The sequence below is a fragment of the Pituophis catenifer genome, unplaced genomic scaffold (genome assembly GCF_029215685.1).
Source record: "Pituophis catenifer annectens isolate HBS135680 unplaced genomic scaffold, rPitCat1.0.hap2 SCAF_2, whole genome shotgun sequence".
In the NCBI taxonomy this organism is placed as follows: Eukaryota; Metazoa; Chordata; class Lepidosauria; order Squamata; family Colubridae; genus Pituophis; species Pituophis catenifer.
The window spans coordinates 6,229,497-6,243,526 of record NW_027256882.1 but is presented as its reverse complement, the minus strand read 5'-3'; the positions used below and the strand labels follow the sequence as shown (position 1 = coordinate 6,243,526).

At 57.2% G+C, this 14,030-nt stretch overlaps 1 protein-coding gene across 6 annotated transcripts; it reads right to left on the bottom strand.

Moving 5' to 3' along the window:
- Window positions 1–3,342: 3,342 nt before the first annotated feature.
- On the bottom strand, window positions 3,343–13,663 carry BRD2 (bromodomain containing 2). 6 transcript variants are annotated; one of them, XM_070936174.1, is made up of 12 exons: window positions 11,568–12,020; window positions 10,945–11,245; window positions 9,942–10,079; window positions 9,333–9,467; window positions 8,931–9,148; window positions 8,274–8,648; window positions 6,964–7,092; window positions 6,588–6,866; window positions 6,288–6,490; window positions 5,755–6,071; window positions 4,356–4,481; window positions 3,343–4,245 (listed from the first exon to the last, which is right to left on the bottom strand). In XM_070936174.1, the coding sequence occupies exons 3-12, from the start codon at window positions 9,991–9,993 to the stop codon at window positions 4,115–4,117; spliced, it is 1,965 nt and encodes a 654-aa protein (XP_070792275.1). In that variant the 5' UTR covers window positions 9,994–10,079; window positions 10,945–11,245; window positions 11,568–12,020; the 3' UTR covers window positions 3,343–4,114. The 6 variants fall into 6 exon arrangements, with proteins under 6 accessions (XP_070792275.1, XP_070792279.1, XP_070792274.1 ...); XM_070936178.1 differs by having other exon boundaries at window positions 9,333–9,474; window positions 11,568–11,812; XM_070936173.1 differs by having other exon boundaries at window positions 4,356–4,478; window positions 9,333–9,474; window positions 11,568–11,672.
- Window positions 13,664–14,030: the final 367 nt, after the last annotated feature.

The window sequence follows — 14,030 nt, the reverse complement described above, 5'->3', positions numbered from 1 at the left end:
TGTGAGCCAGTTGCGAAGTACCCGAATTGCAATCACAAGGGATTGTGTGTGTGACAGTCCTAAGGACAAGGGGTGGATTGCAAATCCCTTTTTCTGAGGCCAATTGGCACTGTGAGCCATCCTTAAATGAAGATTCTCCAGGTATATCCTTTCCAACTGGAGCTCAATTTCTGTATCTAATATAATAATGTATTTTAGATTTGTGCATTTATGTTGAATTGAAATGCTGGATTGAATTAAGTAAAATTAATGAAAGGCAATTTCAACCCCCCCCCCAATATTAATTTCATTGCCAGAGAATGAAGGAAGCCGACTTTTGCTCTACATCCTGAAATATTCTGCTTATCCTTGGAAAGTGGTAGTTTATGATACAGAAATAAGAACAGAAGACTCGTCACCCAGCTGGCAAAGAGCCGGGAGAGTTGCTGATGAGTTTGGAGGTCGATGGGCCTACACATTCCTCTCCGTTTATTTATTTATTCTTTCTGGAGGCTTGGAAAGAGACACACACAGACAAGCCTTGATAGCTAGAGCAAGGTTTGGCATATTTTGGGGGAAGAGAGAGTCTGTTTTGGTTTCGTATTATCTTATCTTTCTGGCAGGGAGAGATTAGTCAAAGGAACAGCTTGCTCCCCAGAGTCGTGGGTGCTCTTATCACTGGAGGTTTTCAAAAAAGAGTCTGGAGAACCAGAAGACCTCCAAGGTCCCTTCCAGTTCTAGGATTCTATGTTCTTACCACTTTTTTGAAAGCTGGTGAGGACAAATCTGAAAACATTCTCAGAAGTGCTTTTTCAAAAAGGCAACTGATTTTCCTTGAGGAGGAAGACGACTTCTCATCGACAGTTGAGGCTGATCGGGGTGTGAAGCTCTACTGGCAAGATGATGGGTTTTTACCCAAGTAAAGCCACGTTTGAACCCAGGTGTTTCTGCTCCTCCTGGTCCCACCAGAGGACGTCCTGCTACAAATTACATGAGACTTTGGGCTGGTCTCTTTCCTTCCATGCCAACCTCCCTGAATCTGCAGCAGCCTCTTCCTCAGATGGGGGGAAAATTGGGCTTTTAGTACTTTAGATTTCCTACAGAATCCAGAGTCTGCCAAAATATAATTGAGCGGCAGCCCAGTCTAGTGCAGCTTTGACAGGGTGAGCCATCCGAGGGCCCTCAAATGTTGCCTCCTCTTCCTCAGGCAGGAAGGTGGGAATTGTTTTAATTCAAGCTGTGTGGAGAGTACAAAGCCACCCATACCGGGCCTCCAACACTCAAGACCGAATGGGTTTAATGGCGGAAATGGAGATTTTTAGTCAAATGGTGGGGGCCCTCCAACACCTCGTCCCCCCCGTAGCTCTTCTTCCTTCAGCTGGAGCAAAAAAGGCGGGAAAACCTCCCAGCTGCTTCTGAGGAGCCTAAAAGGCAGGAAAAATCCTCGCACCACATGGGCCAGGTGAGCCTGAGGGGGGAGAAGCCTAAAAGGTGAGAAAATCCTCACACCACAGGCCAATTGAGCCTACGGGGAAGAGCCTAAAAGGCGGGAAAACCTCCCAGCTGCCTCTTAAGAATGGGGGGGGGGGGAATCTAAAAGGCGGGAAAATCCCTGCACCACATAGGCCAGTTGAACCTGAGGGGGAGCTACCAAAAAGGCAGGAAAATGTGCCTGAGCAGCAGTTCTCTGCCTGGGTATGAAGCTTCCGGAAGGATCCTCCCACTGGCCTTATTTGGCATCCCAGACAAAATTTGGCAAGGGGACCGGAAACAGCAGACGACACCGGCCCACTTTTTCCCACCGATGGTTGGGTGGTTCATTCATGTCCAATTTTTGGATCACCTGCAGCTTTCTTGCTAGTTTCCACAAGTAATGTGCCATTGCCTCTTTCTGGGGGACTGAGGCAGAGTGACTGGCACAAGGTCACCTAGCTGGCTTCATGGCTGAGGCAGTCGGGGAACGCCAGTTTCTGGCCTGGTGCCTTCGCCCCCAAGCACCAAACTGGCTCTCATTTATTAGTTATTTCATAAAATTGGCTTAGTCACCTATTCCAGGGTCTCAAAGCAGTTTAGAAAATCTGAAACAGAATTAAGTTAAAAATACAGACCAGCATGGCTGGCTGGGGAATTCTGGGAGTTGGCCCACAAATCTTAAAAATTGCCAAGTTTGGAGACCCCTGAAATAGACTTAAGCAAAAAAACCCAACTTGAAAGCTTGACCGCACCTCTCATTGTGTGAAACTCAGGCCTGGAGCAAAGATTAGATTTTAAGGAAAGGGGCTGTTAAGTGAGTCACACCCAACTTTATCACCATTTTTTTTGCCGCAGTTGCTAAATGAATCACTGCAGCTAAGTGAGCCATGCCTTTAAGGGAATCTGGGTCCCCTCCCCCACTGACTTTGCTTGTCCTAACTCCAAAAGATGGTGACCACATGACCCTGGGATCCTGCAACCCATCATAATAAATACACTTAGTTGCCAAGTGCCCAAATTTTAATCATCAGAAGGAGAGGACTTTTTTTCAGTGCCATTCTGATTTTGAACAGTCACTAAACAAATGGCTGTAAGCAGAGAGGACTACCTGTATATATGGCTGTCCACCTCACAAAAATGTGGGACTGGCTGGCATACAGGTTTTTGTACAGATAGTCCTTCACTTATGACCAGGCATTTAGTGATCCTCACAAAATGACCTCCTCCTAAAATCCTGTGGCCATGACTGTTTACTTCCAGATTTTGGCAAAGGTGTCCCATCAGCTAACAAGGAGTTTGCTTAACGACTGCCACCCAAAAAAAACCTGGAAAATCAAAATTATGTGACACATTTTGTCTATGATCCAGGTTGTGGTTGTCCCAAAGGTGCTTTTTTCAAAAGGCAACTAACTGGACTTTTGTTTTTCCTTGAAGAAGTTTCGCTTCTCATTCTTCAGTTGAATTGAGGAATGATGAGAAACAAAATCTTTTCAAGGAAAAACCTTAGAATCCGTCTGAAACAAAGGTTTTGCAATGAAAAACGTATATATTATATTAACATTCTATGCAGCACCCAAACATTCTCCTGCACGAAGGAAGCATCAGAGGACTGGAAGAGAACATGGACGTTGCAGCCATTTTGTCCCCATCTCCCCCGTCGATCCCATCAGGCCAGTTGCTGGAACAGGGAATGTTCATCTTGGGGACCCTCAAGGATAGATTGCTGGGGGGGGAGGGGAGAGCCGACCAAGAGGGGGAGGACACCCCCTACAGATTCTCTAGAACGAAGGTGGGGAACTGTGTCCCCTTTATGACTTCAACTCCCAGAATTGCTCTAAAAGCTCAACCTTCAACCTCTGCACCCCGCTCAGCCCTCCAGACACCGGCTTGTACCATTTTTTTTTTTTATTTACATGTTAAAGAACCAGAAGATTTAACATACAGTAAGATGAAACAGAGCCCTAGAAGATGAACAAGTGGGAATAAAAGAAACAGTAGAAAAAATATACAGTCAACGTAAAAAACTCAAGAGGGCCGCCTCTCCTCTTCCGAAGGGCAGCCGCCCCCGAGGGGCAAAGAACATGCGGTGGCGATTGTGCCAAGGACATACACGGTTGCACTCACTCCGGGTCCCAGGGAAGCCAACGAGGGGGAAGAAGAAGAAGGGGGAATAAATAAAGAACCTCGAGTGCTGGGGGAGGGGGGGAGCAAGTGAGAGGAGGAGGAGGAGACAACTTTCCTCCCCTCCCCCACCTGAGAGGGGAGGGGGCTCCAAGCTGGAGCATGGGGGGGGCACATCCCGCCCCAGGCCGTCTCTGTCCCTCTGGAGAAGGAGCGTCAACAAACTCAAAACTCGCTAAATGCCGGATAAAAACTACACAAAGGCTTTGGAGTTCAAGGCAGCCTCCCTTCTAGAGCAACCTGTACACAGTCCCAGCAACCCCCCCTCCAACCGAAGCACAAACAGGGTGGGGGACCAGCTCTCGCCCCACCACGGTCCAGTGGGGAGGAGAGGGGAGCCAGCGGCCGAGCCTTCCCGCGCTGACCCCGAGGGGGAGCCCTTCGCTCGTCTCGCTCTTCCGGGTTCCGATCCTGCGGAACCGGCCTCCTCTTCCGGCTTCCCTCTCGCCTGGCCGTCTCTCCTCGCTTGCCCCGCGGCTGCCTAGCTGGAGTCCGAGTCGCTTGTGTCCGAGGAGGAGGAGGAGGAGCTGGAGCTGCTGGAGTCGGAGCTGGAGCTGCTGGCGCTCAGGCGGGAGATGGGCACCTGCTGGGCAGACTCTGGCTTCTCATTGGCTGCAGGAGGGGAATGAGAGAGACAGGAAGGTCAGCCCTGGACCAGGAGAGCCCCCCTCCCACCCACCCAGGCCCATGGCGCCAGCTGCTGCTGTGACTGCCTGCCTGACCTTTCTTGGGCAGCTTCTTGGCCGAGTTCAGCTGCCCACTGACGTCCTGCAAGCGCCTCTCCAGCTCCCGCTTCTTCTCCAGGGTCAGCTCTTCCTTCGTCTTGCCCACCGGCTTCTTCAGGGCTGCTGAGGAGAATCCTGGTCAAGGGACTCCCACAGGGCTTGCCACATAAGCACAAACCCTGATGCTTCAGCTCCCCAAAGGACAAGCTGTCCGGCAACAGAGGCCATCCAGCTGGGCCCCCGACTAAGCCCCTGAAACCCCTATTGCTACCATGTGATCCTTATGTCAGGTTGATGAACCCACCGGACTCTGGCTTATATATTAAACCATGGTTAAAGAAATCGGTAATGTAAAATGTGAGCCCAGCAACCAGTGTCTCCAGGCAAAACGGAGGCCACCCAGCCGCCTCCTTCTGACAAAGCCTTCCACACCAGAGCCACGGGGGCATCTGGGCAACGTGATGTGCGGTGGAGGAAGTGGGTTGGAACTAATCCCTGCCTAAAACACCATTTATCACAGGACCCTCTGAGGAAATCCAAGTTCAGACCCCCAAGTCCTTATTTTTAAATTAAGGCTTTCTGTCTTTCTAGGGAGTTTTCTGTGCCCCCCTCCCAGCTGGGCGGCTTCAATGAAAACCTGGGCAGCAAGGCCGGCACCAATGGCCACCCTCCTAAATGACCCACTTAGAGCACAGCTGGGCGGCTCAAGTGGTGGGGAGGCCTCCCACATGAATCCAGCTGGCCAGAGGAGGGAGTTCAAGGACAGACCCACACGAGGAGGAGGGAGGAGGCCAAGAGCGCTTTCCAGGAGCCAAGCAAAATTCAAGGTTGTAAAGCAACTGAAATCACTGAAAGGCTGCAACTCCCCCCAAGTAGACAAGATGGGGAAGGTCACAGCCGTATCAGGCTGAGCATATATTCCCCCGCACAGAAAAAACCTCAACATGATTTTCCTATCTAGGTTTGTTTGTAAAAAAAGGCCAGAATGAAACCCTCCATGGGATCAGGGCTGCCTGCACCATGAAGGGAGACACCATTTCTACTGGGGGGGGGGAGGCTGCCTGAATCTAGCACTGAAACCCTCCCGGAGCCCCCGAGCGGAGGACCAATCCAGGCTGTTTTTCAAAACCAAAGGCAACACGGGAGAAAAACGGGCATGATGAGACATGCAGACAGACATCTTGCTCTCTTTCCTTCCCCCCCCCCCCCGCCTCGTACCCTTCCTGCATGAAATAAAACAGGGCAAAGCAGATCGCCCGCCTAGTCCAGAGGGGGCCTCTTCTGCCAGGGTCTTCAGCCCCCCCACCCCACCCCACCCCATAGCAGACAAAGGCAGAACAGATTTCCCCACAGAAATGGGAGACCAGCCACGTTCCCCACCCCACCCCCGACTCACTCTCACTGTAGGGCTTCCGGGGCTTCTTGCGCAGGCAGGAGAGGACGTAGTGCTCCAGCTCCCGCAGCGTGGAGGCCTTGAGGGTTTCGAAGTCGATCTCGATCTCCTCCGGGTTGGAGTCCCTCAGGGAGGGCTCCCGCGACTGGATGATGTGCACCACCCGGCCAAGCTTCTCCCCAGGCAGCTTGTTGATGTCCAGGCTGAGCTGGCGCTTCTCGTCGTAGCTCATTGGCTTGCTCTCTTCCTCCTCCTCCGAGTCAAAGAGCACGGGAACCGGGGGAGCCACCACCACCTTGGAGCCCGACTTCTTGGCGTTCCTGGCAGGGGAGGCAGAGGGGGGAGAGGGGCGTTCAGGTGACGGGCAGCCCACCAGCCCTCGGCCGCCAAAAGGGTGGGGTGGGGGAGCAACAGCTGTCAGACTGTCTTGGCTTGTTTACATACACAGAGCTCGCCACGGTCGATCCGCCGGGGAAAGAGTCTCATCACCCAGCTGGTGTTCTTCCCCCCCCCCCCACACCATCCCCACTACTCACTTGCTCCCGCCGCTCCCACCACCGCTGGCCTTCTTCGACTTCTTCAGTTGGGCCGGGTGAGCGCGGGGTTCCTCGTCTCCTGCTTTGGCTTTGCGCTTATCCGACTTCTTCTTTTTCTTCTTCTCCTTCTTGTCGCGCTTCTTCTTGGGCTTGGAAACCGGTCCCTGGGACAGGGCTGCCAGCTGCTCATGCACTGCCCGCAGCTGGAGGAGGAAAGGCAGATGGAGAAATTGCAGAGGGCCCCCTTCTCTTCCCCTTCTCCCACAAAGGCCAATGGCAGCCCTGCCTCGTCCCCCTCACCTGTTCCTGCAGCTCAGCCAGCCGATTGGCCCGCTCCTCTTCGGAGTCCGAACTCTCCTCCTCGGAGTCCGAGGAGCTCTCACTGCTGCTCTCATCTTCGTCCCCGTCGTCGTCGTCGTCCCCCTCTTCGTTGTCATCGTCCTCCTCTTCCTCCTCATCGCTCGAGGAGTCATCCGTGGAGGACTTCATCAGAAGCCCCGGCTGTGGGAGCGATGTCGAGGGGGGGCTGACATTGAGGGGTTCATCAGGCATCTTGGCGTAGCTGAATTCAAAGACGTCCTGCAGGACCATGGAGACAAATCCCCCATTATTGCTCTGGCCACCAAAACAGGGAGGAGCGCAAGGAGGCACCCCATCATCGGATTCCCGGGCTCACCTGCAGCTTGCGGGCCATGGCCACCACATCGTGGTCAGGAGGATTGTACTTGTAGCAATTGGAGAACATCAGCCGCACATCAGAAGCAAACTCCTGTGCATCGTGGTACTCCCGGTTCTCCATCTTGCGCTGGGGGGGCCCACGGGAAAAAGGGGAAGGAAACAAGGGGATGGGAAGAGAAGAACACAATGAGGCCACAAAATCCAGAGCATTCAACACACACGCAGAGGGCGTAATACAATCTCTGGCAACGAAATATCCCACAGGACCCATTTAAGTCCCAACTGAGAGTGCTGCAAGTTTATTTATTTATTTATTTATTTAATCACATTTCTATGCCGCCCAACCCCCAAGGGACTCTGGGTGGCTTACAACAAAGGTTGCCCCTAACCTTCCGCAAAGTGACTCGGGCACATGCCGTGGAGCCTGGGGAGCCAAGCCCTTTTCCACACCCCACTATTCATCACCCACAAACTACAGAACCCATCACTTCTGTGCATTAGTGCACAACAACTTGACACAGGTGCTACCAGCCCAAGCAACCAGCTTCATCTCAGGCCTGCAAATATATGCGCTACTGCATATATTTGTCAACCTTCCCCACCCCTAAAGCAAGACCACCAAACAAAATTGCAGCATTTTTGGAAATGCCTTTTTATTGCTGAGAAAATGCTTGGGGGCCTCCTCTACTATAAGCTGTAGGCCAAGCAATGGAAAATGTTTTGACACGTTTGCCCTATCTTCTCTCTCAGGGCCAGGCTTTACACCCTATTGGCAAGGGAAGCAGAGCAGAGTGGAGGAAAAAAGGTGGCCCACTTTGGGGGCAGGGAAGCGCAATTCCCACCACCTTTTAACGCTATCGTTCCACGTAGAAAGCCGGTTTGGTCTACCGGCCAAGACACCAGGCTAGAAAGTAGGAGACTTGCAAGTTCAAATCCCTCTCTCCCAACCCACCTCACAACGTTGTTATGGGGAAAATGAGAGAATTGTGTCCCATTGTGGGTTCCCTACCTTGATAATTTATAAAAATAATGAAGGTGGGCTAGGAAGAAAATAAATAACCAGATAGGAGAAGGTGCAATCAATGTTTTTTTCATTTCCATCTCACCCGGAGAAGCAAAGCAAAAGCAAGGAAAAGGAAGCCATCAGGAGAGCCGGTGAATGCCTGGCTCTATCCCTGCACTCTACCCCAAGGAGATTTCACTGCTGCCATCCATGGCCGGCCCACCCGCCTGCCCGGGAGCCCTGTCAAAGCAAGTTCAAGAGAACCACCAGAGAGATCCGAGGCGCTGCCCTGCCCTCCAGCTCACCTTAATGCTACTGAGGTCCATTGGGTGCTTGATGATCTCGTGGTAATCGTGGAGACCCAGCGCGGAGGCGTCGACAGGCTTGTAGAAGGGCCAAGCATAGGCCGCGTGCTTCTTGGAGACGAGCTCCTTGAGGATGCCATTACAGTACTTGAGCTGTTCAGAGAGCTTGCCTCTCTTGGACGTCTGGTGCTGCTGTGAATCTGGCAGGTCTTTCCGGGGAGGCTTGATGGGGCGCCCGCTCTCCCTCCGGGCGGGAATCTTGGCCGCCTTGGTCTCCAAGATGGCAGCGGAGGGAGAAGACTCTCCTCCGCTGGTGGCAATGATGGCCGTGGGCGTGGGAGTCGTGGTATCTGCTTTCCGCTTGACGCCTTTTTTCTGTGGATGGCAACGAACAGCTTAGTTGAGTTCCCAGTGACTGGGGGATGCTGATGGGACCTGAGGACAGCAGCCAAAGCCCCTGGCCCGTGCTACAGTGGACAGCATTGAGTTCCCAGTGACCAGGGGATGCTGATGGGACCTGAGGACAGCATCCCCTGGTTACAGTGCTGTAACTGGGGGATGCTGATGGGACCTGAGGACAGCAGCCAAAGCCCCTGGCCTGAACAGCAGCCTCCTACCTAGCCGACCCCGGTGCCTGTCATCGTGCTCCGAGCTCACCTTGGTCACCGGGTGCGTGGGCGCAGGGACGGCCAGCAGCGGCTGGGAGGCAGCGGTGGAGTGCAGCGGCTTGAGGAGAGGGGTGGAGATGACGGAGGGATGGGGGATGCTGATGATCGTGGTGGGGATGTCTGTGCTGCTGGAGAACAACCCGGTGTGGGACACCGAAGAGATGGCCGGAACTTGTTGGGCAGCGGCATTGGCTGCTGCCAGGAGGGCTGGGGAACAAAATCACCACAGATTAGCAGAAGCAACAAGTTCATCCCCACTGTCCCATTCCCAAACCAGGAGCATCTCCCCCTCCCCACCCCTCTTGTAAGGCACGCAGGGTTTAAAACCTCTCCTGGGCCTTTCTCCCTGCCAACTCCATGACTAGTGCCTGGATCTCTGTGCCTCTGTTACCTGCTGCCCGAGATGCTCCCTTCTTGTGGCTGTTCTTGGCCACGGTGATGACAATCTCCTGCTCCTCCTGTGGCATCTGGGCCACTTTCTGCAGAAAGATCTTCTCCAGCGTCTGGGCCATCAGCACAATATCGTCTGTGGGCTGCAACGAGCAACAATCAGCAAAAAGGCAAAGGGCAGATTGCGTGAAGCTTCGCAGATTGATGCTGTGACCACTTCAGTACCACTTTCCTACCAAAATCTTCAGACAGAACTAAAAAAAGGTTAGCACTAAAACCACCGAAACTGAAGAAAGTCTCCAGAAACAGAGGTTTTCCAGAAACAGCTGATGAGGTTACTGTTCTTAATCTCAATGGATTCTCAAATTAAGTTTGAGCCAGACCTTCCTACAATAGGAAAACAGCCTCCCATAGCCGACCTGCACTAGAAGAAAGCAACTTCCTGCAGATCTGACCAGCTGGACAAATTCACTGTATGCAGGGTAGCCGTTTAGGTGCCTGGCACGCAGGATTTAAAGCAAACCAGTCCAACCAAGTCCACTGCTTCATCCCTTGAAGGACCAGGAGCACCCAGAGACGCGGGTACAGGCGCCTCCATCTCCAGGCTCACCTTGTTGTAGATGTAGCAGTTGGTGAACATGGTGTTGAAGTCCTGCATGCATTCGGCCGAACTCCAGTAGTAGCTGTTCTCCAAGCGTCGCTTGATGGTGCCCATGTCCATCGGCTGCTTGATGATTTTGTGGTAGTCCTGCAGACAGAGGGGGGCACGCAGGGCCCGGCCATCAGCGACACTGCAGCCGCTCCTCACGCAGGCAGACAGACACCCGGGGTCCCCCTCACTGCCTAGGCAACTTTGCAACTAAGCAGCCCTGGTGCAACACACGCGAGGACGACCGATACCCTGCCTGGCTCATTCAAAGTTTATAAGAATGCGTCAAAAACACAAGGAAGCCCCCCCCCCCAATTCTGGCCTTAGGGACACATCTACGGCCTATTTCTGAAAAAGCTACTACCTCCCCCCTCCCCCGGACCACCCTAATTGAAAGGACTGCGCTCCCGTGTAACCAAACAAGCTGACAAGCATAAACCTAGACAGATTTTACCTCTGGGCTTTAACTCCTTAGGTGCCGATCGTTAATTTTGGGGGGCCGCTTGATGTCTTCTACAAAGTCATGGATGGGAATCTGCAAAACGCATTCAGGTCAGAAGAGATTAGACGGGGAATGGCGCAGAAGCAGCTGCATCCTCTCATCCATGCCTTTGTAGGGACATGAGGGAGGAGGACCGGCTGCAACCTCCACATGGCCCCCCAGAGCCTTTCGGTGGGAGACACCCTAACGACTCGCAAGGACCCTGACTGACTGTCACTCCGCTAAGGGAAATGGCATCTTGTCGGGGAGACGGAGCCCGAGATCAAAAAGCCAACACGGCAGCAGCCAGAAAAGACAGAGATGATGGACCCGACACCAGCGCCACTCCTGACCACCCCAAGCTCTGCCCCAGCCGTCAGCCAGAGGGAGGGAGGGAGGGAGTCCTGGGAAAAGCCAGAAACCACGCAAGCGGGATGTGCACGACCAGGCCCCCCCACCAGGGAAGGAAGGAAGGCTGGTTACCGGGAGCCCCAGCTTGACCGCGTCCACCGGCTGGCGGAAGGGCCAGGCGAACTGGTGCTTCCAGAGCGCTTTCATCACCACTTTGTGCAGGTACTGGAGCTGGTTGGTAACCCGGCCAGGCTTCTTGGGGTTGGAGACCTCGGGAGGGGCCGGGTTGGCCTGGGCCAGCTGGAGGGCTGGGGCGGAGGCCATGGTGGGGCTCTCGAAGCCCTCGTAGAGCAGCGACGGCTTGCGGATCCGCTTCCCCGGCGTCGACTCCACCGCCAGGCCCACCAGGCCGGCATTGCCCTCGCCCAGCAGCCTGCAAGAAGACGGGGACAACGGCCGCTCAGCGGGCGAGGCGGAGCCGGGCAGGAGCGCGAAGAACGCCGCCCGGCACCGCAGCGAAGCGCGACACAGAGCGAGCGAGCGAGGCAGGTCAATCAAGCCGGGGAGCCCAGTCGCGGGTCGCGCTCTCCTTCCCTCCCTGCTCCGACCGAAGCGGGAGCCTCCCGATCGCCACAGGCTTGCAGGAGGGCGCCCGGTTGCTAGGCAATCCGGCCGCCGGGCCCAGCCCAGCCGCGCCGGCAGGGAGACGTCCGTCACCGCCGCTCCTCCCTCCCTCCCTGGCCGCCGGTACCTACTTGCCGTTGGGGTTCACGTTCTGCAGCATGCCCGCCGCCGATGCCCCGCAGCCGCCGCCGCCTCCTCCTGTCTCCCGGGAGGGTTTCGCTGCAGCAGCAGCAGCCGCCGACGGCGCCTCCGTGGCCTCGGGGGAGCCCCCCACCTTGCTGGGCGCGCGGCTCACAGGCGCATCGCGGGGAGGGGCCGCTGCATGGCGGGGCGCGCGGGACTTCTGCCTCCTCCTCCCGCTCCTCGGTCGGCCGAGCGGCGCAAAAGCTCAGAAAATGGCGGCCTCCGCAGCTGCGCGGCGCTGCAGGAGAGTTCCCGCCCGCGAGGCCTCGGGGGACGCCGCCTGCCGCGGGGCACGAAATACGGGGCGCCGCCAAGTCCCGGGAGCCGCCGCGTCCGGAAGCGCCGGGAGCCGGGCCGGTCGTCGCGGGCGGCGCCGCGGATGGCAGTGGATTGTAGGGGGACTACGGTAGCCGCGCTCCGCCTCGGCCGGCGGGCTCTCCCTGAAGGGTGGGACGGGCGGGGGCGGCCACCGCTACGGAAGCCGGGAGGAGGATCCGAGTGGTGGCTACAGCGACGGCTGGCGATTGGGGCCCGCCGGCGACGATGTCTCTGGATAGAGTCCGCCCCCTCTTCGCCGCACTCGCGCTGGCTCCCTCGCGCGCAGAGCAGGATCCTTCCTTCGCTACAACGAAATGGCGCCTATCGGCCTGCCCCCGACCGCCCTTATATAGACGCTCGCCGCGCCCCGATTGGCCGAGAGAGGGGCTGACATCACCATCCCGCCCAGCCACGCCCGTTCGGAGCCTCGACAGATCGCATGGGGCGGGACGCCGGACGGCGGCGACCCACGATTGGGCGACACTCGGGTCAATCACTCTTCCTCTTTCCGCCCCCTCCAGTGCCCCCAACTCTGGCGGCCGGTTCACGCATTGGGCCTCGCTGCCATTCGTTCCCTCCCGATTGGCCCGCGCGCCGAGCGGGGGCGGGGCGGCAATAGGAGCGCGCCCGTTGGCTGTTGTCGTCCTCTGCTCACCGCGGGGGGAAGGGAGGGGAGACGGGAGAGGCGCCATTTTGGACAGCGGAGAATCAGGGTGGCGGAAGGGGAACGGCGGCCCCGTCCCCTTCCTCCCTTCGAAAGAGTCCCTACCCCGGGAAATGAAGCGTCAGGCGGGAAAGCGGGCATTGGCCACCTCAGCCGGCGCTTCCTGCCAAAATCCGTGTCTCCCCTCAGCCGCCGCACAAAAGATGCTGAGCCGCAGGGGGCTCGGGCGAGGCGCCTCGACGAAATCCCTCACCTAGAACGCCCACGGGCCCCCCCCCAGGCCTTCCAACGCAGGCCGGCGCGCTCTGCGGAGCACGGGAGCCGAATGTCGCGGCTGAGTCATTTCCGGTCGGGGAGGGTCCCCGGGTCTGAAGGGCGCGCGGGAGCGAGCTCCCCCCCCTCTTCGCCAGGACGCCATGACTCAGCGATTCCACGGGCGCTTCCATCTCGCGCGGAGGGAGGGGGGATGCCCGCTGATTCTATCACACACCCCTCCGTAGATTCCATCAAACACCTCCCCCCCCCGGTCCCTCAGGTTGGCCGCTGCGTATTGAGGCGCCGCCTGAGTCCCCCCCCCCCGACCCCCTCAGCGCCTTCGAGGCGGAGGCGGGAGCCGGGCCGTCACGTGACCGCCGAGCGCCGTTCCCATTGGCCGACACCAGCGGGAGGGCCGCGAAGCGAAAGGCCCCGAATTCGCCTTCCCCGCTCGCCGGACGGCGCCGCCGGACCGGGAAAGAGCGAGAGCGGGGAAAAAAACTGGTCCTCTATGTAGTTAGTGAAGTGAAAATCCTACCGAGCGCTGCCGCGGCCGCCATGGGCGGGCGGGTAAACTTCACGTCACCGCGCTCCGATTGGACCCCGCCGTCACGTGACCTCGCGGCCGTCGTTCCGAAAAGCCCGGATGCCGTCGGAGAACCGTTCGTTCCGCCTTCCCCGCCGCGCAGCCTGCCGCCGACTGAAACGAGTCCCGAAAAAACGGCCCGCCGATGCGGTCCCTTTCCGTCGGCCCCCGCCCCCGTCCGAGTCCCGCTTTGGGCGTAAAATCAGCATGGCTCCCGCGACGCCCGGAGATACCGACTGCGCATGCCCCGCCTCACTCCCCCCTCTATCTACTACCGCGCGTGCGCACCGGCGCGGTGCGGGAGCGGTGGGACGCGTGCGCAGTCGCGGTTTGTTGCAGCCCGCCGCCGGGCTCCGAGTCCCGTGGCGGCTGATGGGTGCGGAGGTTTCCTTTCTGGTCCCGCAACGGCGGGCGGGACTAGGGGGCCGGGGGGGGGGGCAACCCGGAGCCCTCTGCGCACGCGCAGAAGGTTTACGCTTTGCCGAGCCGTGTCCCGGCTTCACCCCTCCGGAGAAGCGCCGCGCGTGGCTGGCGGGTGGGAAGGAAAGTCCCCGAGAGCGTCTGCCCGGGGGCCGGGGCTGCCATGGT

Bases quoted from the DNA above. Each gene is read 5' to 3' on its own strand.
- BRD2 (XM_070936178.1), bottom strand. From the start codon at position 11,596: ATGCTGCAGAACGTGAACCCCAACGGCAA. The intron at 9,149-9,332 runs GTAACAGAGGCA...TTTGTTCCCCAG, and splicing joins GGGAGCATCTCGGGCAGCAG to CCCTCCTGGCAGCAGCCAAT. The intron at 6,867-6,963 runs GTGAGCCCGGGA...ATGGTCCTGCAG, and splicing joins CCATGGCCCGCAAGCTGCAG to GACGTCTTTGAATTCAGCTA.